Raw genomic sequence first — 25,464 nt, forward strand, 5'->3', positions numbered from 1 at the left:
TGGGCAGGGACACCTTCCACTAGACCAGGCTGGCTAAAGCCCCATCCAACCTGGCCTTGAAGTCTTCCACGGATGGGGAATCCACAGCTTCTCTGGGCAACCTGTTCCAGTGCCTCACCACCCTCATAGTGAAGAATTTCTTCCTTATATCTAATCTAAATCTACCCTCTTTCAGTTTAAAGCCATTACCCCTTGTCCTATCACTACATGCCTTTGCAAAAAGTCCCTCTCCGGCTTTCTTGTGGGCCCCCTTCAGGTACTGGAAGGCTGCTGTAAGGTCTCCCCAGAGTCTTCTCTTCTCCACGATGAACAACCCCAACTCTCTCAGCCTGTCTTCATAGGAGAGGTGCTCCAGCCCTCTCATCATCTTCGTGGCCCTCCTCCGGACCTGCTCCAACAGGTCCATGTCCTTCTTATGTTGAGAGTCCCAGAGCTGAATGCAGTACTCCAGGTGGGGTCTCATGAGAGTGGAGTAGAGGGGCAGAATCACCTCCTTCATCCTGCTGGTCACGCTTCTTTTGATGCAGCCCAGGATACGGCTGGCTTTCTGGGCTGCAAGCACACATTGCCAGGTCACGTTGAGCTTCTTATCAACCAACACCCCCAGGTCCTTCTCCGCAGGGCTGCTCTCAATCCGTTCTCCGCCCAACCTGTATTTGTGCTTGGGACTGCCCTGACCCATGTGCATGGCCTTGCACTTGGCCTTGTTGAACTTGATGAGGTTTGCACGAGCCCACCTCTCAAGCCTGTCAAGGTCCCTCTGGATGGCATCCTTTCCCTCCAGCATGTCAACTGCATCACACAGCTTGGTGTCACCAGCAAACTTGCTGAGGGTGCACTCAAACCCACCACCCATGTTGCTGACAAAGATGTTAAACAGCACCGGTCCCAATACTGACCACTGAGGAACACTGCTTGCCACTTGGGCATTGAGCCATTGGCTGCAACTCTTTGAGTGTGAGCATCCAGCCAATTCCTTATCCACCAAGTGGTCCATCGGTCAAATCCATGTCTCTCCAATTTAGAGACAAGGATGTCATGTGGGACAGTGTCAAATGCTTTGCACAAGTCCAGGTAGATGATATCAATTGCTCTTCCCTTACCTATCAATGCTGTAACCCTGCCATATTTGGCTGTAACCCCACCAGACTTGTCAGGCATGATTTGCCCTTAGTGAAGCCATGTTGGCTGTCACTAATTACCTCCTTATTTTCTGTGCGTGTTAAGATATTTTCCAGGAGGATCTGCTCCATGATCTTGCCAGGCACAGAGGTGAGACTGACTGGCCTGTAGTTCCCCGGGTCTTCATTTTTTCCCTTTTTAAAAATGGGGGTTATGTTTCCCCTTTTCCAGCCAGCGGGAACTTCACCAGACTGCCACAACTTCTCAAATATGATGGATAGTGGTTTAGTAACTTCATCCGCCAGTTCCCCCAGGACCCGCGGATGCATCTCATCAGGTCCCATGGGCTTGTGCACCTTCAGGATCCTTAGGTGGTCTCAAACTTGATCTTGTCCTACAGTGGGCAGTTCTTCACTCTCCCAGTCCCTGCCTTTGTCTTCTGCAACTTGGGCAATGTGGCTTGCCAGTGAAGACTGAGGCAAAAAAGTAATTGAGTACCTCAGCCTTCTCCATATCCTGGGTAACCAGGTCTTCCATTTCCTTCTGGAGAGGGCCCACATTTTCTCTAGTCTTCCTTTTACCACTGACATACATATAGAAGTTTTTCTTGCTGCCATTGATGTCCCTGGCCAGATTTAACTGTATCAGGGCTTTAGCTTTCCTAACCTGATCCCTGGCTGCTTCGACAATTTCTCTGTATTCCTCCCAGGCTACCTGTCCTTGCTTCCACCCTCTGTAGGCTTCCCTTTTGTGCTTGTGTTTGTCCAGGAGCTCCTTGTTTGTCCATGTAAATGGTTGTAAAAGAGTGTTCACTTACTAATTTCTCAGCAAGATTTATGAAACTTTTGGTTTGAATGGTGCACAGGGCATCTAGAGTTTGAATAGGAGACACTTTACTGAATTCATCAGGGGGACCCCATTGAAACGACCCAGCCTACCACAACTTTTTTGAATTTGCTGGAGGTTCATGGTGTACACAAATTACAGCAGTTTTACAGGCTACCACATCACTGCTGTGCTGAAAATTTGAAAGGTACTTATGAAAACTATTCATGTATTTTTCTGAGTTTAAAATATTTAATAAATTACCATAGACTTCCTTATAAGTGTCTTGCCTGTTTCCTTTTTCTTGCCACAACACTCGAGACACAGTGACACTAGGTAGAATGCATTGTGACTGACAGAAAATGTATCATCTGCCCTGTGAGCTGTTCATAGGGGTTTTTTAGGTGGGAGATTTTGAGAGTCAGCCTTACCCTGCCATCAGGAGAAATGTTTATCAGAAGGCTGTTTCTAATTGCCACTGGCTTTCTTGCCTCAAATACTTCAGATGGAGTTGACTGGGCTAGCATTCAACTGTGGAAAGAAAATTAAGGATCGAGCTCCTGATATCAGTGGGAAGTGCTTCATAAGTTGGAGCTCTGGGCTTTGCCTCACATAAGTGTAACCCTAAGATGTGTTTGGGATGGACCTTAGCCTGACACCCCAGCCATATCCTGGAGGACAATGTGGACAGGGGAGAAAAGGTTGCGAAGTCTTCTCCTCACCCTTTGGCAGCTCCTCTTAAGACTCAGCTCCCTTGGAGCTCTTGGCTTTGTCTCTCTTCTAACCCTAATCCAAGGGTTAGATAAGAGTTACCCTATCCAGAGACCCCTGCCTGTGGCCCACAGAGAAAAGTGCTAGGAGATAGCATCTGTGGAGTCTTCCCCTACCTTACGCAGTTTTTAAACGCTTTTTCAACCCCTTTGAGGTGGCGCTGTTGGCTTTGTCTCTGTCCTGACCTTAAACATAAGCCTAGGCATGGGATGAACTGTACCCTGAGACACCTAGCATTGTCCCAGAGGAATGAAAAAGTGTTCAGGCATGAGCTGTTTGCACAGCCTCCCCGACCATTGGTCCTCCCCCTTGCATCCCCACTGCACCTGGAGCTATGGGCTTCATGTCTTTCCTAACCCTAACTCTAACCCTAGACATGGGCTGAGCCTTAGCCCTAGATCTCCCAGCATGGCCCAGAAGTAAGAATTTTTGAGAGAGAATTCTTTTCCCACACTTCCAGGGGAGGCAGGTGTTGCTACAAAAATGGGGTTTTGGAAAGTATCTACATGTGCCTTAGGCCAACCTGCAGACTATGTTGAGAAGTCAAACTGCCCTTTCCTGTTTTGTGACAGGTGGATTATAAACACAAGCTAAGACTTCTGGCATACTCTTTACAGGCAAAATCCTTAGGTAAAAACAAACCGTAACAAAAATAAAATGTCTAAGCGTGTTCCCAACTTAGAGTTGGTTTATATAAGAATTTCTTCTTTAAAGGATATTTTGATTGTCAGAACTATACCTTTTGTTTCATGAGGTTGAAATGAGCCAATGTTGGTATTTATAATGGTATTATATCATTATTGGGATAATAAAATGCATTATTTCTAATCAAGCATTGCTACTTTATCAAGTAGTTGAGGTTAGAAATACATGCTTTTGAATCAAGAGCAACAGGCTTGGTTAAGATCAAGATCTCTCTAACAAGACCATTGGTTAAGATCAGTAGCTAAATTTTCTCAGTAAATTAATACATACAAACTCTGTTAAAGCAATCAGCCTAAGTAACTAGGCAGGCATTCAAACAATTTATTTTTGGAAAATGCTATCATTCTCTAATGTGAATGTAATTTTCCGTACCCGAAGAAGACTTCAATGAATGGAGATACAGAAATCCTCAAGCCTTCTAAGTAGGACATATAGCACATGGTACCTCATTATAATTATGCCTATGATGGCGTTTTGTTTTTTCTGGGCATACACGTCAAGCAGGTACGTGTGTGATGCCTAATAATGTTAGTACCTTTGCAGGAGTTACAATTTACAGGTAATTTATTTCAAAGAGCTTTTATTGACCCTTTTGGGTGCAGGGCATGGCCAAATGCTAGCATTGCAAAGTACTTAAATAAAATGGGCCAAAGGATGAATAAAATGTCTAAAATGCCTCCATGAGTGACTGTGTGTTTATATGTATGAAATGCAATGAAACACAATGCAGAAAAGAACTGAAATTTTGTGGTGATGACACTACTATTAATAGTTTCAAAACCAATCCTTTTTGCTCACATGTTCATAAAGATCAATCTAAAAGCATTCACATTTCCAGTCATACTATTGTTGAATGCCAATTTACAAAAATATGAAAGAAGAAACCCCCTCAATCAATGCTGCATAAGTAAATGCCCCTTAAAACACGTAAACAAAAATCAGATTATATTTGAACTATGGGTTTTCAAACAGACTAAAGTGCTGCAATCAACCAGATGTTCTTGTTGATGGGTTTGCAGCTATTGACTTATGCTCCTTCTCATATCAGCAACTGAAAGCTGATTCATATTCTCCCAGAATATGAATGTTAAAGAAAATAATTCTCTAGCTGAATTTACATAATTGTAGAGATTTGAGCAGTGTCAGATAGCACACTGCAAGTAAAGATTTTGCATGTTGTAGTTAAATATAAATCTTTTTTTTTTCACTGTATACTGGAAGCTAACACATCAGAATATACAACCTCTAAATCCCCAAATGTAAGGATGAATTTTCTGAGAAAAACTTGTATGACATCCCCAAGTGCTCTAACATCTAGCTAAAACACTCATATACAGCAATAGTCCTAAGAATGGTAAGATCATTTGCAAAGGCTTCTCAATAAATGCATTTCTATAATAGAACATACATGCAAAAAGTCCTCAAGAGTCACAAAGAGTATCATCGAAATAGAACTTGTGTGCAATTACTAAAAACTGAATAGGATTATTTTTATATGTAATTAAATTTCTGTGTAGAGATTATATATACATACATATGTATTCACAATCTACTTTTTAGTCACAGAAGAAAAAGAAACAGCTTGCTTAAGGGTCATGCAAAAGTGTCCATGTGCTAAATGTAATACCTTTGGCAAGGTGTCAAAGAGCACATGCTAGTCCCATTGGCGTGTCTAGGTGTATATTGATTGGAGGTGATGACTGACATGAGGAAAATCATACAGCTGGAGAGGCTACATGTTTGTGTTGGAATAGCTGCTGGTGGTGATAAGGGGTATAGGGGTATATACAGTGCTAGAGAGAATAATTTCCTGATGATGGGTTATAATGAACTGGTGGTAATGCTGCACGTATCTGAATATTAAAGTGGTGGGTAGTGATAATATGTACAATTGTGGTGGTGGGCAGACAGTGATAACAAGATGTGTGAACTGTAGGAGGTGATGGGTATGCATGGTAAAATGAGTAGGATGTAAGGATGCATGTGTGATGCTGAGTATAGTGGTGCTGTGGGGAGCATATAGCAGCATATGCACTGTGGTGAGATTTATGTGGTGTGGACCTGCTGTTCTTGACAAAAGGAGGTGGCGCTCGTAGGCGACAGTTTATGTGAAGAGGCAGGTTGGTGTCCATACAGGTGTGGTATGCTCACACATGTGAGTGACCACAGCTAACAGGATAATCAAGTATTTTGTATGTATGCCTGTGCTGAGGGAGTGTTGGTGCAGTGAGCCAGTGTGAGGACATCAGTGAGTGACCATGTCTGGTTAATACAGAACAGGCAGGTGGTGATGGTATATGGAAATTGATTAAGTGGTTATGTGTAAGTATGTAAGGACAGACTGTATGCATGGCGCAATAACTTATAGGGAGATAAGAGACATAATGCCCAGAAGAAGACATGTATGTGAAGGTCATACATTTTAAAAAAAAAAAAAAAAGCATACAAAAATTTATGCTTGCCAGGGTATAGAGATGCAGTATGAGGACTATCTGCTGGTGTTCATGTGTGTTTGGAACTGGTGGTGCAGATGAGGCATGTAAGGCAGCAGTGTCTGTCCAGAGATGACTGTATGAGTAGCTATTGGTGTATATGACTGTGCTTGTCCAGGATCAGGGAATGTGTACAAGATAGCACAGTGTGGGTCAGCGTGTAGAAGCAGTTTATGCATATAACATGAGATAAATCATTCATGTAGTGATGGCTACGTATATGTAAAAGTACTGTATGGATGAAGATGGTGTCAATGGTTTGTGTCACTGTATAGTGCTGAGGAGGGTTTATAGCCTCACCCTGCGTGGATACAACCCTTATCAGAGATATGTTTTAAGTACAATATTAAGAGAGGGGGTTGTAGTGCTGGTGATGTAGCGTGTGATGGTTCAGCATGAAGTGATCCTGTGAGTGGAAGCGGTATGTGAGGGGACAGAAGGGTGGACAGATGGTGTGTTTGCATAGCAGCATAGCTAGGATGGTCTTGGCACCATCGTGGTGTAAATAGTGATGGCAAGCTGTAGTGTGCAAACTGGTGCCTGCACTGGTGGATGTGTGATGGACAGGGGCAGAGCACGTGCTGGTGTGTCAGAATGGGACAGGGGAGCCATGTTTCAGGACTGAGCATGTGGAGAGGGGCAGGGCTGCAAAGTATTGGATGGTGCTAGTGCGCAATGTCTGGTGGTGGTGGGACAGGACAAGGTCGGGGGCACGGAGCTGCGTGCTGGTCGGAGGCATGGCCGTTGCTGTTTTCAGGCAGTGCTGGGCACTTAGGGTTGAAGGTTATGTGGTCCATTGTAGTCAGTGCCATGCCTGGTGCCAGCGCCATGGGGTTGGCAACATGCACGGTGTGGTGACAGGAGAGGGTTACAGCAGCTGTGTAGGCATGAGGCACGCCTGCCCAGGTAACATCACCCACCCACTCATGACCCAGGCTTTTTTCCTAAAGGAGAAATGGTGGTCCCTTTGCCTGGGGTGGCCCTGGCCCAGACCCAGGTGCCATGGAGGGGAAGCAGTGCAGAACGGAGCGGGAGAGGATGCTGGATGGGGGGCGACCAGTGCGGGGTGCGGGAAACAACAGTGGATGGGGATTGCAGTATGGGGTCGGGCAGCATTGCGGGGGCGGGGGGGGGGAGGCGGGGGGGACCGGGGGGAGGCCGCACTCCGGCAGCCCCGGAGCTGCCAGAGCTGCGAACAGCCGGAGGGCGGGATGGGAGGCGGGCGGGCGGGCGGGGGGGGGGTGGGAGGGACACCCACTTACGTCTCCTCCAGCATTTTTTTTTTTTCCTCTTTCCGTCCTCCTTTTCGTAGCTGGTGACGCGCCGCTACCTATTAATCATTCACCAGCCGGGGAGCAGCAATTACTGCCACTCGGAGGAGCGGCGCCGGCAGCCGCCTGCTTCCCCATGCCAGCGCCCCGGAGCCGCCGCGGCCGGAGCCCTGCCGGGATGCCGAGCCCGGCCAGCGGCAGGCGCCTGCTGCTCTGAGCCGGGGGCGGGGAGGTCCGGGCGGAGGATGCTCCCCAATGGCACCTGCACCAGGCTTCCGGGCGGTGCAGGCAGCGGCAGCGGCGGCAGCGGCAGCGGTGGCGGCGGAGCCGGCAGCGCCTCGGAGGAGGCGGCGGCGGGGGGCATGGACTCGGGCGGCAGGAACTCCTCCGGCGCCCCGAACAGCACCCTGAGCGAGTCTCAGGGCAGCGCCATCCTCATCTCATTCATCTACTCCGTGGTATGTCTGGTGGGGCTGTGCGGCAACTCCATGGTCATCTATGTGATCCTACGCTATGCCAAGATGAAGACGGCCACCAACATCTACATCCTCAACTTGGCCATCGCGGACGAGCTGCTGATGCTCAGCGTCCCCTTTCTGGTCACCTCCACCCTGCTGCACCACTGGCCCTTCGGCTCACTGCTCTGCCGCCTGGTGCTCAGCGTGGATGCCATCAACATGTTCACCAGCATCTACTGCCTGACCGTGCTCAGCGTGGACCGCTACATTGCTGTGGTGCACCCCATCAAGGCGGCTAGGTACCGCCGGCCCACTGTGGCTAAGATGGTCAATCTGGGTGTCTGGGTGCTTTCCATCCTCATCATCCTGCCTATCATCATCTTCTCCAACACGGCGGCCAACAGCGATGGAACGGTGGCTTGCAACATGCTCATGCCAGAGCCCACCCAGAGGTGGCTGGTGGTCTTTGTGGTCTACACCTTTCTGATGGGCTTCTTGCTGCCTGTGGTGGCCATCTGCCTCTGCTACATCCTCATCATTGCCAAGATGCGCATGGTGGCCCTGAAGGCTGGCTGGCAGCAACGCAAACGCTCGGAGCGCAAGATCACCCTCATGGTCATGATGGTGGTGATGGTCTTTGTCATCTGCTGGATGCCCTTCTACATCGTGCAGCTGGTCAATGTCTTTGTAGAGCAGGATGATGCCACCATCAGTCAGCTCTCCGTCATCTTGGGCTACGCCAACAGCTGTGCCAACCCCATCCTCTATGGCTTTCTCTCGGACAACTTCAAACGGTCCTTCCAGCGGCTGCTCTGCCTCAGTTGGATGGACAATGCTGCAGAGGAACCCATCGACTACTATGCCACTGCCCTCAAGAGCAGGGCGTACAGCATGGAGGACTTTCCCCCAGACAACTTGGAGTCAGGGAGCATGTACAGGAATGGCACTTGCACCTCCAGGATTACCACCCTCTGAGGAAGCATTTCTGTCCCCCTGCTCCCCTACTGCACCCCAGCAGGAGGGTGAGCGAGGCCAGGGCTGTGGCATGGGGTGGCTGGGAGGGAGGGGGTTTTGGTCCTGCCCACCAACAGTGGTGTCTGGCATGAGAAGGAGCAAAGAAAACCCCACGTCCTCGGTCTGCTGCCCCATCCACCCCCCCCGACCGCCTCCCTTGAGAGCGGGTGCGTTCACTGATGCTTTGACACCCACTTAGCAAATTGCCGCACTCGTGGGTCAACTTAGGGTCTGGCAGCCAGGCTCTGCCACCCCTCTCTGTGTCTGACGAGTGGCTGTACGGGTCCCACAGTGAGTCTCCCCTCACCTTTTGTACAGGTTGCCCTCCCTCTCGGTTGGTGGGACCCCCCCAGGCCACTGAGTAGAGCCTGCCTCAGTCAAGCCCCCAGCATTCAGGCTCAGACTCCCCCCCAGCTGAAAGCGACCCTGCTCACAGCATCTGTCAGTACACACATCCCCTTCAGAGAGTAGAAATGCTGGGAAAATTCCCCCCCAACACACACCTTGCCTTCCTTCAGGAAGGAGCAAGTAGCCTCTCTCTCTCCCCCTGCCCCCCCTCCCCCCCCCCCCAGAATAAAAAAGAAAGCGGGGAGCAAAAAGGCCCCGAGAAAAGAAGCAGCATAGTCATGGAGCCATCTTTTGCTTTGCAGACAGCTTCCACCTCACTGGGGTTCTGGCTCTCTGTGCTACACTCGCAGGAAGCAGGGCAGAAAAGGTCTCCGGAAAAAAATCTGATTATTGCTGTGTTTCAGAGCTGCACAGCAGGTTGCTGATAACAGGAGATAAACAGTCCTGTGACTCACAGGGAGCAGAGCACTGAGCCTGGAGTTGGGGAGAGCAGTGAGCTGGGAAATGTTTAAATGTGTCCATACATACAATAAAGTGTGCTAATAATAAAGTTTAAAGGGAGCGCTAGACTGTGAAGCTATTGTCTTGCGCCTGCTCCATCAGCTGTGAAACAGCAACGAAGGGAGCTGAGACAGTTTTGAATGACCTGGGTGGCCGCAAGGTCACTTCAGCCTATATGGAAAAAGAGGGATTAGTTTCAAAATCACCATCAGGCTCTGAAATAAATACTTGACAAAAAAGGTAGCTCTTTGATAATAGCTATTACCCTAGCTCGTTTCTTCTGTTGCACTAAAAAAATAAAATGGGTTTCATATGTTGCCAATGTAATATACTGGCCCAGAGCTTCTTAATGTTTCATTTCTGAAAATTCTTGTTTTCAGTGTGTGCCAGACGTCTTTTTGTTTTATTTTTTTTTTATTTGATTCTTGTCACTGTGTTGTGAATGTGTTTCTCTGAGGCAATTTATACTGTGTACTTATGTCTGTGGTGGCTACTTGCAAGGTTGTATTTAAAATGGGTGATGCTCAAGAAGGCTCCTTTCCAGATGAAAAGGTTGTCACTTTTTCTAACTCTTTCATCTACGGTGTCTCCCCCACAAAAATTCTCTTTCTTGAATTTTCTCTCTTCCTCTCTCATGGCAGAACAATTTTTGTATAGACGAATGAAGCTTTCTTGTTTGATAAATGACAGCTGATTAAACAAACCCTTCTATCTCTGCTCCCTCTTATCCCAGATGTAAGAATTGGCACGGACCATGTTGAAATAAGCATCTATGTTTTTTTGCTTTCTACCACCTATGTTAACAGTGTCACACAGTGGCAGGTGTCCCAGTAGCTGAGACAAATCTCTTCTCTAGCACAATACCGTGGTTGTATTAATTATAACTACTGGCAATCTGAAGCAAGAGGTTGGGAAAAATCTCTAGCAACAGCATACCCGTAGCATCATACTGGTAGCTACGGTGCTTAAGTACACTGTTAAGTGTAAGGTTGACAACTAAGGCATCTAGCATTTGTGGTGGTGGACTTGGTACAGGTTTTTGTTAAATTATACCCTTTAACTTTTCTCAGCAGCAAAAAGCAAGATACTACTTTGTACATTTCTTTCACCAAAAATTAGGTACTGTTAAATGAATGTATAAATTTAGTATTTCAAAGTTGTCTGACTCAAAGCCCATTGAAATGAGAGAAAAAATACTAATTCACTTCAATGGACAGTGAGTCAGCTCCTTTTAGTTTAAAAACTGCTAACGTGGAATCTGTTACATCCTTATTAAAATATTTTGTGAAAAGCTTTAACAATTGTACAGTTTCTTTTCTTTTACTTCCCAGTGGACCTCATTTAAAGAAAAACACGCAAACACTAATTTTGGTAATGTTTTACATGCACACATGGGGAAAAACAAGGACGAAATCTCTTTATAAGCTTATTTAACTTTTCACAGAAACCAAACATCTGTCAAAACAGTAAAATGCTCCACAATACCACGTGGTGCTATTTGTAGAGCTTCACTTAAAATCCCACTCACAATCTCTTCAAAATGGTATAAATCTCATAATCTTATGTTGCCTTTTTCACCCAGACATATTGTTATGTATGGTCAGATTAAATAGACAGTCGGACTACTTTCTACTGTTGGATTTGTTTAACATCAGAGATGATGAAGCAAGAGTTAAGAAGCAGTGATTCATACCCGATACTCAGCTTTGATGAAAAGCTGAGCCTGGTTTGTTTTTTTTTTTTCTTTTTAATTTTTTTTCTTTACTTTGCCTTTAAACAAATCTGTGATGGATGCCTGCACACCTACCAACATGTACACTTTTATTTCAGTTCTCCCAGGCAAAGCACAGTGGGGTGCTGTTCATACTTGGCAGAGTAGCCGGGTGCTGCCGCAGAGGCTGTTGGTGCCTCAGTAGATGTCAGGCTTTCCTTCAGATAGATGCGCTAATTCACTTCCAGCCAGCAGTGCCCGTATGATTATTGGCTAAAACACCCTCTATAGTTTCAGCTGGAAACAAAATCTGTTTATCCTAAACTAACAGTTCTTCCTGCTATTTTTTCACCCTGAGTTTAGTTTGACTCTGGCAGTGGGAGAGGTGACCAACAGCTGTAAATCACTCTTAATTTGCTTTGGAAGAAAAAGTTAATTCTGTTTTATTATTCCCAATAGTAGAACATAACTGCAAGGAAAAAAAAAAAAAAAGTTGTCCTCATGAAATTATGTGGACCAGAAAACAAACAGATCTCTTTTTAATGCTTTCCAAATTGCAAATAAGAGTCTTCAGATTTCATATGGAAACGATTTGAACTAATGCTTAATTCACTGAAAAAAAAAAAAAAAAGAGTACAGTGACATACTTCTTGGTGACATTTTGCCTCTTTATACAGCTATAACATAATTAATCTACAAATGGGTAAACTGTAATTTGTAACCAGTGGTATGCTGCTGCATTTTACCCATGAGCTTAATATTTTAAAAATACTGCAATATATGTCATGGAAATTGGCCCTGTGCCACAACAACTTTTGTTGTTCTTTGTTTAGCCTAAGACCTATACCTAAAAGTGTGATAGCTCTGAATAGTATCTAGTCAATAGACTGGACTACTTCCCGTGGTACACACAAAGAGAGAATGGCCTTCACATGGCACATCATCACATAGCTCTGCAGCATTTTCCCACTCAAAGGAGGGTATGCGGGAAATTACTCTCCTTTCTCACTAGGCTTCCCAGCTCAGTAGCAAAGATGACACTTCTCATAACCCTGGGGCTGACTGCTATGTGCAGTTAGTGGGCTTGAACCAGACTGGTCGCAGAGGCACTTTGTATCTGGGCTGTGGATGGAAAAAGTGATGGCCACATGTAGATCCTCTGCCTCTTGAGATGGTCCCTACAGCAGAGAACATCACACAGTGTATGGTTTCTTTGCATTCAACACTTAAAGAACCCATCTGATTTCTTCACAGAGAAGGAGAATCAGATTTCTGAATGTGAGGTAAGCATTTCTGAAATGCCAGGTTTCCAGTGATTCAGAATAAACTAAAAGGCTTTCTGGTTGTTTTTGAACTAAAAGTCTGCATTTCAAATGTATGTGGCACACTCTATTAACACTGTGACTATATACTGTATTTTAACCAGTTTCCAAAAATCAGCATCCTAATTTTAAATATTAAACTAAATCTTACTGAAATAAAATGACTCACTGATAAGTTATGTAAGATTTGACTTTTCTCTGCCATGTTTCCAGAACAGCAGTGTAAATTACTGTCTTAAAATCCTGCCAAAAAAATCCAAGAAAAGTAATTAAAAAAAAAGCCAGAAGAAATTAGCCAAGAAAGAAACTTCAATCCAATGTTCTAAACTCTGTGATTTCAGCCCCTAGAAACCTTCCCTGACTCGAGGGCTCTACAGACAAGAATGTGAATTATGAATCTCTAGAGGAGAGTAAAATATTTCTGCTCTATTGTATATTCAGCACTTCCATCCTCTTCAACACAGAGCCCTGTTAGACTGATAACTGTAGGCTAAGCCACAGGAAGAAGGTGCAATTTACTAATTACATTTCTCTTTGAGAATAATGCTTTTAAGTATTATATTTTGTTGAGAGAAATAGCCAGGAAGAACAGGGGAATCACAGAGTATTTCCAAGTATGTCACTAGATGGTTACAAACCCAGCACAGTTTTGACAAGAAAGGTTCTTTTCAATAAAAGCTAACTAGGCCCACCCCCTTCCAGCCTTGTTTCCCCAAAAACGTAAAATCTGGATTTGGCAGAGTAGGAAGCAACCATGAAGAAGAGACAGCAAGGCAGTGTATCCTACTTGAGATATATAGGTTTTCATTTCCAGTGTGGATGGAATACATTTGTCATTATATCATGTCTATGATGGGTAGAGTCATCTTGAAAGCAATATAGATGTACAGAAGACCTGTTCTACTCTCCCTTTTCCCCCCAAAAGTCTATCCTATACAGGTTCTTATGCTATGTAATATGACTTAGGGTCACTCTGTGGGTTCTTGAGCTTCCTAACTAGAAAGGCTCAGAAAAAAGTGCCCAAATGCATAGCATTACCAGATAAGAATTACCAGATTTATGACTTGGGAACTGATGATTACTGTGATGATCACGGTAATTGGATTGTATCGGCTCTGCTTACAGTGCTGGTGACAGTGCTGTTTTCAGTGTACACATGAGCCCTACCAATCATAAAACTCTCTAAGACAACCGAGAGGGAAGCTGTGAGCTTCTGCAAGGGGGCTGTAACGCACTGCATGCTGAACAATGCTGAGTAACATCAGTGCCGGTGCTGACAGACTGATAAAAGCAAAGGGCCACAAGTTCAACTGATTCATGCAAGACTTGCAGGTACTCGAATTTACAACAGCAAGCTCAGATGATTGCCAGTCAGCTGGAATAGTTCAAAACGTGGCAAAGCTGTACAAAGCAAGTATGTATGTGTGTACACACACACAACATGCATGCGCATATATATGCTTCCTTCTTGTAAAATATCTAAACATCCTATTTGGTCTGTTATCCAACATGTAAAGGGATGAATTAGAATGTATATTAATTATAAAGGAATTAATGATTAGTAAAATTCAGATTCCAGTTGCTGGACAGTTAGGCAGCACAATTTTACTATTTAGGCAATAGTAAGTCTTTGGTTTGCTTTTATGCAGCTCTGGTGTGTAGAGGAAATTGGAGCATTAATTCTACTAAGGAGGTGAGTCCATGGCTGGAGAGGTTGGAGCTGGTAGAGGACGGAATCTTGGAAAAAAAAAAAACATGACTAGTCTTTGATTTAGAACTGGAGTGGCTATATTTGGAGATATCCCTTTGATGTTCAGAAAGTTTGGAGCTGGCTAGCACTCACTGAGAGCTGCAATTGCCCAGCACTTCAGGAAATCACTCTCCATGCCTACTGCATGGACCAAGCACACCCTTCCTCAGCTAGGATAAGAGGAACATCTCCATCTGAGGTCTAAACCAGAAGACTAATGGAGGCTATGATTATGGTCTTTTCATTATTTAATTGGGATAAACAGGTTATAATACATTGTAAATGTATACAAAAGGTGCATTATCTATCAGAGTACCAGCTAAAAGCTGGGGATCTTGTTGCTCTGGTTTCTGCTAAAAACAGACATAGATGGAACTTGCCCCCTTATCCAGTCAATGAGAGACAAGTCATGGATAAAAGAAAAATTTGAAAAGCACTACTTTATTGAGCAGAAAAATCAATACCAGTATTAGTGAGTTTATTTTCCTAACATTGCAGCAGAATTATTTTGCACATCATTTAGTCACAGAAAGAGAAGAGACACTTTTAGAAGCTAAACTTACTGGACAATATTGTAAAGAAGCTTTTTTTGATGAGTCTTCATAAAAACTAGAACAACTTTGATATTAAAACATGCTTATTATCTTATGCCTTGTATTTTCTATACCATTTTGTATTCTTTCTATAAACTCAAGTGTCTTCATAAGAAAAGTTGCTTATTTACCCATTGAAGACTCTTGGCTACTATCAATAGCTGATGTCAGTGATGTTTTGAACAGCTACATCAGCTAAAGATCTAGTCTATGGTTCATGCCTTAGATTTATACAAATTACACAAATCAATTGCAAGACCGCATGAATGAATGAAAGAAAATTCAATGAAATGAAAGGTAAGAAACACAGAGAATGGGGGTTTTTTTGATGGCACAGTATATACTTTGTTTTAATTTTTATGCCAGTAGCTGTTAACTGATCACATAGTGAGTCCAGAAGAAACTGAATCTCATCTGCTATTTGTACTAATACAAGATTGTATGAAATCCTCATCAGTTAACTGGGAAATAAAGTTGTGGGAAAGGCTCTCTCAGATGTTTTCATGTGAAGTTGTTACAGGTGTGGGGGACAGGTGGGATTTTAATTGTCACTGGTTTTGTTCCTGTTATTTATGGTGGAAAAGAAGGTGGAAAGTTTGCAGGGCTTTATGGGGTGTCATAGAAGACCAGGCAACACATTCAAGATACATTCACATCTGGGCAAAAGACTGGATATTTGGGGAGAATGGATATGAAATAAGGCAAAACTGGTGGATATCTGACACTGAACAGCCTTAGAAAGAAGGAATCTGGAATGGAGAAAAATCAAGGGTGGGATGCCCAGGAGAGGCCATTTTGTTAAGAAAAGAGGAAAAAAAAAAAAACCCCAAAACCAGAGTTCAGTAGAGGCATTATAAAGCAGGACTTGGCTCTTTCACATAATTAATTTAGATTGTTTAGGGTACAGCAAATACATAAATTTCCAACTCAGCAAGAAAGATGAAGTTTTGCTTTTTATGTCAGCTGCTATTTTCAAAGCAGGCTGTTCTTTTTGAAGGTTAGAAAGTATGCAGGTATTTTTCCTAAGAACCAAGTGATAATTTAAGTACTTTATGGAATTGCTAGAAACTTAGGAAAACAATGCAGAAAACAGATAGATAAACCAGCAAGAGAATAAACTCCCTAAGCATGGAAGAAAATCTCTTGATACATTCATATTTGTGGAAAAATATCTGTCAGTCATATTTGCACTGAAATAGATACTAAAGTCCACAGAAGAACTTGTCTTGACCAGACAAAATTTTGCTCAAAAAACATATTCTCACAGTCTCAAATTTTACTAGGAAAGCATATTCTCTGTAAATGTATACCAATATATGTATACTTTAATTTTTAACACAAAAGAAGATTATGCATTTAAACCCAAGTTCTTGTCTTTTACTGCAGCAAAGTTGACTTTATATGACAAGTCAGTAGGATGTTCTTTCGAGAGATCTAAACTGGATTTATGGAATTGCAACGGATTTAACAGTGTGGTCAATTTATCTGAAAGAAATTAAAGCGTCCTCATTAGTATCTGTCTGATGTACAGGTAAGTAAAAGAGGACTTGTGATGTAAAAGTTTTGGATATCTTATAATACAATGTCACTAAGTATAGCGGAGAACAGACCATAAAGCACACTGTGTATTAATAGGTTGATGCCCATGCTGTATATTATCTTCACATCCCTTTAAGCTTCAGAATCTAGAAAAGAATGAAAACCAACTTTGTTTCACTTAGGAAGACTAATGCATGTGTTCTTATGATTACTTATTCTCTTAGGATATCTGAATTGCTTCAAATGGAACAGAATCTGCTTCCTCATCTCAGTGGTTAGGTATAATTGAAAGAGAATCAATTCACTTTAAGTGCCACCACTAACACTGCAGAGCTGGAAGGGTTATTGCCATGAAACCTAGGAGGCTTATATTCTGAGAAAAAGCTACATGCACTACGTACACACAATTCATTACTTGCTTGGACAGGGAAGAATTTAAACACGAAGAACAAAACTTTTTTTTTTTTTTTTTTTTTTGTGGACTGCTATCATGACAGACTGACTCGTAACTAAATTTCCAGACATCTTTAATTATTCATTCTTGACACAATTAGTAAGATGACACACAACAGAAGAAACAGATCCTGATTTTGTCCTAAGAATGGACGTTATTTGGCTGAACACTGACTACAACATACCTAAAATGAACAACTTTGAGTAAAAAAAGCTAAAAACATTCACTATGTCAATGTTTAATCTCAAAGCAGGGAGCTGAGTATAAATTAAGAAGGATGCTAAAAAGAAATTAAAAGGAACAGCTAAAAGGCTAAAGGCTTGCATGTAGCACTGGGACTATTTATTATATTAGGGGATCAGATTAAACACAGATTACCTATCAAAAGAAGACATTAGAAGACCACTTTCCCCTCAAAAACTCTAAAAGGTTAAGCAGCATACAACAGAAAAGGACATAATTTAAAGCTGAAATCAAGTACAAATAAAGAAAACAGAAGAAAGGGTGAACTTTAGCAAATAAATAGTGAAGTTTTAAAGCAGGCCAAAAAAAAAATTTAGAGGAACATCTGCCTAAAGACATAGCAACTACTAATGCAAAATCCAGTAGAGCAGGAAACCAACCAGTGTACTTACTGCTGATGAATGATGATTGTATTTCAGAGTGTTTCTGGAAGAAAGAGACATAGGGAAAAAGCCGTGAAATCTTTTTGCCTCTGTTCATTATGGACTATCCCTTTTTTTTTTTTTTTTTTTTTTGGGGGGGGTGGGGGGGAGGCAGGGAAAGAGGGGCAATGGATAAGTCTGTGGAAGTTCATTAGAATGAAGATTTTGTAGGAGTTTTGGAGTAAATCAGACAGTGGACAGTACAAAACTGTAGCAGAGGCTTGTGCTCCCCTAAGAATTCAGAAGGAATTCCCTAATGAAAGAGCTGTACTATTAACTGTGGTGAAACCTGCTGGAAGCCCCTGTCCTGGGGCTTGTCCTGCTCAAATTTCTCATAAATGATCTGGGAAAAACCTGAGGGATAATTCTTTGAAAACATCAGCACAGTTCTCTGCAGAGGTCAAAACAAACAAATGGTTATGTTAGTAACTTTTAAAAAACAAAAGATACTGTTATGCCATCATAGAAGACTATACCGTACCTGTATCTCCAAGAGTTTCCAAATGTGGATTTCACAAGGAATCTAACAGTATAAGAAAAGGTGCAAAACAGAATAACAAAACAATCAGATCTAGAGAATTGTTTCTAAAAAAGAAACTAAATAGACTCCTCAACTCGAGATAGAGATGAGTGAAGGAGTGTACGGAAAAGGTATGGAAAATCAAGAAGATGAACTGGTCTACTTTTTTATGTCACATATAAATAAATTGTGGAACTAATTGATACAGGATGGTTGGATGCCAAAAGTAATAAATCGAATCAAAACTCTGTTAGACAAATTGATGGAAGTCCACCAAGTGTGACATGAACTCAGTATCAAACTCAAAGTCTTGCAACCTTAGAGCACCTAGGAGAAGTGTCACAGATGTCAGATTTCCTATTCTATTTCCTAAAGCATTTGCTATTGTCACAGAGACATTACCGACTTAGATGACTTTTAATCTCACTCAAACTATCTGTTCTTATGCTCCTATGTCACATTCCAGGGAACAGTGCAGACCATTCTTCTCAGTCCAAAACACGAGACCTGCTGGTTATGTTCCAAAAACAAAACCATGCTTTTCTGACATATTACAGCCCATGTGCTGTTCCTGGATTAATGACTGAAAATGTTTATTTGTTTGCAAACCACCGCATTTTGAGTAACAAACACCTGAAAAAATATGCAGCGAGAGGATGGTAAGGACGGATGCATCCTCATAAAGATGGATAACATTCTGGTAAAGATGGATACTTGCCTGTCTGTCTTATGTCTCCCTCCTCAGCTCATCCCCTCCCTGGACTGGCAGGATTCTCGCTCTTTACGTTATCCATGAAATACATAACAGTAGCTGTTTCCATAACAGCAGTTGTTTCCCCACCCTTCTGCCTCAGACTTGCAATGCAAAAGGACTGGCAGGTGGCAGAAGGGAAAGGACATAATAAATGTGGGACCACCACGTCTCTGCCTTCCCCACCTCCACTGCTGCCTTCAGATACATCACCTACAGCAAAGCAATCCTTCAAGTCTGCAATACGGAAAAAGAAAAAGACTTGCTTGCAAACAGATGACTCCCCGTTCACTTTGCAATCTCCCGGTGGCAGAGCTCTACAAGCCCAGAGGAGAAGGGCAAGGCTGCGTTGGGGGAAGAAGGAAAGGCATTTAACCTATTTTGAACCCCTGGGAGAGTGGTTACTGTTGCTGCCTTGCTGTGTTTGCCTTTCAAGTCAGTCATGTATCATTAGAGAAGTGTATGAATCACCACTCTACAGCCTTGAAAAATATCCACATCTTGAAGAAATAGAAAATATTACTTCTAGAAGGAACTAAGTTGCATGTACCAGTGATTAAGCTCCATTCAATAAATGAGGAAAGATAATGAGGTCTGAAAACATGAAAAAAATTGATTAAGAGATAGGAAATTACACTTCCTGGGGGAAGCACAGAATCCATTCATTTTTTCATCTTCTTTAAGCTATGTACTACACTTAAAAAAGGAGAAAAGTTCTTTGAAGTATTTGAATTTTGCCCATGTCTGCTTTTAGATTTCACTTTAATCCCATAACACACTTAATCAAGCCCTCAGCAGTAGAAATCATTATTAAAAATTTTGGGAAAATTAAAATTTTATTTCTGATTATTTCATGAATACAAACCATTCAAAATTCATCACATGTTCATGAATAAAATGCACAGTTGACAGGTGATGCGCCTACCAGTCAAACTATCTTTGGAGGAATTAAGGAAATCTAAAAATTAGATCTAATAATTGGCAACAGGGGACACTTTTTGGACCACTGTGATAGATGAGAGGTTTGGGCATCCCTGCTCCATGCAGAAATCACCATTTCTAAATGTGGACTCACAGATTCTTGTGTCCACCGTTTCATTACAATTACATTATTACATCCAGTCCTCTAGCCAAGAGCCAGGGTCTACAACACTACGCATCATCCCTGGGAATTTACAATTTGAAAAAAAAACACCTAATATGAACCATCAGAATTTAAAGTACTAAATTATTTAAAATCCTCCATACAAATGTATCCATTGTAAAACTCACAGATACAAAGTTTTTATGTGATTTATATGGTTTTAATATGGGATGAAATAATGCTTTTTCCATACTGGAAAAGCAGTTGCAATATAATATGCTTATATAATGACTTTAGTCAAAGGACACGTATATAACATGAGGGAAAAGGTCAGGATTTGTCTCCATCTCTGCTATGTTTTGGAAAAATACTTACACTTGATTGTGTGTTTTACATATGGTGTTACACAAGAATTAAAAGGAAGTTGCATCCAATTTCATAACCAGACACTTTTATTATATCAATCCTTGTTATGATCATCTGTACTCATTATGACCTTACTTACTCTCCTCCTATGGATGTAAACACCAAACCTGCACTGAATCTGCCTTGCAGACCACTGAATCACAGTTGCGATATAAGCCAAGAGTTGGCCAAGAGTTGAGTTATCTGTTGGTTTCCTATTTAAGAAAGACACAATTTAAATCGAGAGTGGAAAGCAAAAATGATTTATCCTTTCTCCCAAACCATCCACTTCCTGGTCTGAACCATTAGAGGAAGAGAAATTCATGCATTTCAAACCTGCTCAGGTTCCAATCAAATCCAAATGCCACTGGCTTCGTATTCTACTGACTGCAAAAAGAAGGTAAAAAAACCCAATCAGACAAAACAAGCAAAACCAATAGAAGCCATGGTAAAATTATGGACATTTAGCCATGCCTTGAAGAGGCACAAGGCACTGTGAGCTTGCTTTTAGAAAAGTGACTTGCACAGCTGGAGACTTAGGTTAGCTGATTTTTTTTATTTAATTTTAGATGTGTGTTTAACAGGTATTTAAATATGAGTAGCCTCCCTCGGTTTTCTGTACAGTCGATGTAGAGAAATGGCACTTTTAGGATGCAATTCGTTGGCCCTATTTTCAGCATCTATTCTAAAATGAGAGAAATTGGATGTACTTCTCTCCATAGGCTGTAAGAGAGTCTAGGTGAGTAGATGAGTCTAGATGAGCTGTTAGAGATGTCTACATCGGGTGAGATGGGTCTCGTCCTTAGACACAAAGTAGTCTGGTTTCAGCTGAGTCAAATTATGAACCAGGGAAAACATAACAGAATCCTTGTGTAGTCCTTTAGACAAATGCCTAATACCTAATCCTGAATCTTGAGTGAGAGAAAAAGAACTCTGAAATCAAAATGTGATTTCATGGGAAGCCAAGAGTGAAAAGGCATGAACTTGTACATTTTAACTGAATAGTCTGAGTCAAACCCTGAGAGACGCCAAAAGAAGTCATCAGTTACAGGTGCAGCACTTACCTGTGTGCTTGGTAAGACTACTGAAACAGAGAATGAGAGTATTTCTAGAGCTTAGAAAAACATGCCTGGACAGTTGTACAGTCCCATTAAGAGTTCAGCCATCTGATATGTGGGAAAGAGGAAAACATGGAAATAATAACTTAGGGAGGCTCTCATTCATCTTAGTTGCTTTTGCTTATATAACTCCTTGTAGAAGAACGGAGCTCCACATACACTACCCCCTAAAAGCAATTACTTACAGTGAGAGTAACAGGAGTGGTATTAAGACAAAAGTCATTAATGGTGAAGTCATTTTGCAAATCTGTTCACATCTAACTGTAGAATCAAGCCTCCTACCGAAGCTGAAAAGTGCCTGCCTTCTGAAATACAAATGTCGGACAAACAGATTAGAAAAGTATGCAGATTATGAGACAGCTTTGTAATGAGTAGCATTCTCACCTAGCTGGATTTCATTCCTGTCATGATACAATGGAATTTATGGCTATAGACAGCCTGATGGCTCACAAATATCTGTGATCCCCTTAACAAAAGCAAAAGACTGCCTCCCAGATAGCAACAGCCTACCATCATGAAGTGGAGAGGGAAAAAGAAAAAACCCACACTATGTCACACTTTATGCTTAGCAGATGTTTACACCAGATTAACCTTCAAATCTTTGCTTGCATGAAAAACAGGTAATAATACACACTATTGTTTGAAACAGAGTTCTCCAAACTCAACAGGAAAGTGACAAAAGGAAAGCAATAGTCAGAAGGTCAGCTCTAAGGAGAGGAAAAGAAACAAAAAAAGCATATTTAAAAAGACATTTCAGAGCTTAAAGTTCTTTTAAGGGAAGAAAATATTTCCCTACTGTCCCCGCACCCCAAAAGGCTTGGATGAGATCCAGTTAGTTGTGTCTTACTGCACTTGGAAAACCGTGAATCAATATTTAGCATTACCACTTTAATTGAAAACCAACACCATAATAGTAAGCGCGCATCAGCGCTCTGAACTGCAAAGAAGCAAGTTCTGCGGCCAGGATGAAAGCTGCTGTACCAGAATTCCCGAGGGAAATCACAGAGGAAGTGTTTACCTCATTTAGAAAGGGGCACACAGGGTCAATCCGTCTTTCCTTACTCTCAAGGGACTCAGTGGAAAACAATGTATCTGACTAAAAGGAATGGGATTTGCATGACGTATTTGGACCCACGTTAACTCCTCTCACAGCGCGAAGTTTGTCAGCACCTTGTCCGATTGTAAGGTAGCTGCATATTGCACGCAGAGAGCAAGTTTTGTGCTGACACACCTTAGGAAAAAAACTGTAACTGAAAAATTTGTTGCTCTACTACAATAAAAATTAATATTGTATGAAGTAACAAGCAGAGCAGTGATTTAGGTTTTAAATCAACCTTTATTCTTTTCATCAGCTGAAGTATAAAACTGACTCCCCACTAACTTCCCACTTCCTCAGCAATTTAATGACCTTCTAAGTACAGAAATGCTCTTCGTTTTTAAGAATGTCTGTCTGAAAGAGTAAGGGTCACAGTTTCCTCCAAAATTATGGCAGTTCACCTCTCCAAACGTTCCAGCAATTAGAAAGAAAACGAGAGCCTCCAAGTACCACTCAGACAAGGAGTGGCTTCTAACTTACAAGACGCGAGCACTCAAAGCAGTCCGCTTTACATTTGCTCCACATAAGGCACACGAAGAAACAATTTCTGAGAGGGTAAAAACCCACAACCGTTGCAGCTGCAGAAAAGCAATCGCTCCGTCGGCCGGGCCGCTGCATTTATATTTTACTTATGTCAGCACCCAAATAACTGTTTTTCAGACCGACAAATACTCTCGACTGTCCAAAGGCTTCAAACCCCTGAACAGGGGGTCGCCGCATGCCCCCACGTCTGACAACCTGCAAGTCCTGCTCAGCCAAGTCCCAGGGCTCCTCCTCCTCGGCTCCCCGCGGCAGCCGGGCCGGGGGCAAGAGAGGCGGGGGAGCCGAGCGCTGCCCCGGGCTGGGACCCGCTGCTCGGGCCAGCCCCGAGGGACAGGGCCCCGCCGCCCCGGGGCTACTCGCCGCCCGCTGCTGCGCTGGGCTCCGCGGAGCCCGCCTCCGCCCTGCTGCCGGCCTCCGGCGGCGCCTTCTGCCCGCGGCCCTCGGAGTCCTTGTTGAAGCAGAGCTTGAAGACCCCCAGGACGGTCATGACCAGGATGACCAGCACCACCACCGAGACTGTCACCAGGATGAAAACGTAGTTGGAGGAGGAGGAGGGCGGCGGAGCAGCCGTCTTCTCTCGGCCGGCGGCGGCGGTGCTGGCGGCGGGCGGCCCCGCGGAACCGCCGGCTGCCGGGGAGGAGGGCCCCCTCCCCTCCGCCTCGGCACCCGGCGGTTCCGCGGGGCCGCCCGCGGCGGTGGGGGCGGCGGCCGTGGCCGCGCAGGGCGGCCCGCCCCGCCCGCCCGGGGTGCAGGCACAGGCGAAGCCGCCGGCGGCATCGCGGCACCCGGCGGCCTGGGCGCACCGCCCGCTGCCGGGGCTCCGGTAGCCGGAGGGGCAGGGGCAGAGGGGCTCCTCTGCCCCCCGCCAGGCGAAGCCGCCGCGCTGCGGCTGGCAGGTGAGCCGCACCTCCCCGCCGGGGCACGCCACGGTGAGCACGGTGCCCGGCGGGCTGAAGCCGGGGCCGGCGCTGCGCTCCTCGAAGGGGAGGCGGTAGTCGAGGCCGAGGGCGCCGGCGGGGCTCAGGTCGGGGCAGGCGCCCTCGTACTGGTACTTGCAGACGTAGCCCTGGCTCTCCCGCTGGCAGGACCGCTCCTTCCAGCCCCAGCTGGGGCCGCCGCCGCCGGCCCCCGCCGCCAGCTGCAGCGCGGCGCAGCGGGTGGTGGTGCAGGACTGCAGCGGCTCCTTCGCCCACCGGCCCAGCGCCGCCGCCACCTCCCGCCGGGCCGCCCCGTCGCCCGCGCCCTCCCAGGAGAAGCCGCGGAGCGGCTGCTCCGCGTCGGTGCAGGCGGGGGCGTACCTCTTCAGCCCGACCCAGAAGAGCGAGGGCGCGGGCCCCGCCGCCGCCTCCGCCAGCAGCCCCAGCAGCAGGCGCAGCTCCGGCTCGCCGCTGAGCCAGGCCAGGCCGCCCCGCCAGCGGCCGCAGGCGCCCTGGGCCGCGCCGTAGGAGCCGTTGGCCAGGCGGGCGCTGAAGCAGGCGCCGGCGGCCTGGCAGCGCACGGCGGCCCGCGGCGGCGGGGCCCGGCCCAGGGCGCAGGCCGCGGCCAGGAGCAGGCACCAGGGCCCGGCCCGCCTCATCCTGGCGGCGCGGCGCGGCGCGGCGGGCCGAGGGGCGCGGGCTGCCCCGGCGGCTGTGGCGGCGCTCGGCCCCGGCTCGGGCTGGCCCACCCCAGCGCCGTCCCCGTGGCCGCGGCCCTCCCCCGGGCCTGCCGGAGGAAGCGTGTCGGGAGCCGGGGTTGACCTCGGCATCCTCCGTTTGTTGGCGGGCAGGTGACAAGCGGCGCCCTGCGCAGCCAGGAAGCGTTCGCCCTGCCCGGCGGGCGGGTGTCCAACCTCGGGGGAGGGCGAGGGTGGAAAATCCCGGCGCCTGCTCCGCGGGCAGAGGGGCAGGAGGGTGCGAGGCCCGGAGCCGCGGCAGCGGGGCCGGGGTGGCGGGCCCCGGCTCAGGCCTGTGTCCGGGAGGTGCCCGGGCCCGTCTTGGCAGCCTGTTGCACAGCGCTTCCAGGAGAAAAGCGGGCCAGCTTCCGTGAGCTCTTCCTTGAAAGGTGGCGGTTTCTGGGGTGGGTGAAGCTGTGCAACCAGCTCCCTAGCTCCCAATACGTGAGGCAGTTCAATGCTCACAAAAACTGATTCAGCTCACCGTTTTCAAGCAAGTTGGCCTAAATGCACGGGACGTTAAGCCCCCGCACTGACTTCCAGTAGCTTGTTCTTAAATGAGTTTAACTGATCCACTGCAGCTGTTCCTCTGTAGGCAGTCTGTGTGTTGCCTCATTTTCATAATCGTTACTGTGATGTCTGCCTGCTGTCACCTCACGTGTAAGTTCAGATACAGTACACATCCGAGTCTCTGCCCCAGGCATTTTATGTGGCACAAAACTATGTGCATATGTATGCATTTCATTTTCCAG

The 25,464-nt window shown here is 45.1% G+C and overlaps 2 protein-coding genes across 2 annotated transcripts; one reads left to right on the forward strand and one right to left on the reverse strand.

Annotated features, from left to right (window-relative positions):
- The first annotated feature begins 7,431 nt into the window (after positions 1-7,431).
- SSTR1 (somatostatin receptor 1) lies at positions 7,432-8,619 on the forward strand. The gene has a single exon (XM_009491869.2). It carries the CDS (start codon positions 7,432-7,434, stop codon positions 8,617-8,619), a length of 1,188 nt encoding a protein of 395 aa, XP_009490144.2.
- Positions 8,620-23,410: 14,791 nt separating this feature from the next.
- CLEC14A (C-type lectin domain containing 14A) lies at positions 23,411-24,805 on the reverse strand. The gene has a single exon (XM_075711764.1). It carries the CDS (start codon positions 24,803-24,805, stop codon positions 23,411-23,413), a length of 1,395 nt encoding a protein of 464 aa, XP_075567879.1.
- Positions 24,806-25,464: the final 659 nt, after the last annotated feature.

The sequence above is a fragment of the Pelecanus crispus genome, chromosome 6 (assembly GCF_030463565.1).
Source record: "Pelecanus crispus isolate bPelCri1 chromosome 6, bPelCri1.pri, whole genome shotgun sequence".
In the NCBI taxonomy this organism is placed as follows: Eukaryota; Metazoa; Chordata; class Aves; order Pelecaniformes; family Pelecanidae; genus Pelecanus; species Pelecanus crispus.

What these genes read in the sequence shown, in the direction of transcription:
- SSTR1 (XM_009491869.2), top strand. Translation starts at nt 7,432, where the DNA reads ATGCTCCCCAATGGCACCTGCACCAGGCTTCCGGGCGGTGCAGGCAGC.
- CLEC14A (XM_075711764.1), bottom strand. Translation starts at nt 24,805, where the DNA reads ATGCCGAGGTCAACCCCGGCTCCCGACACGCTTCCTCCGGCAGGCCCG.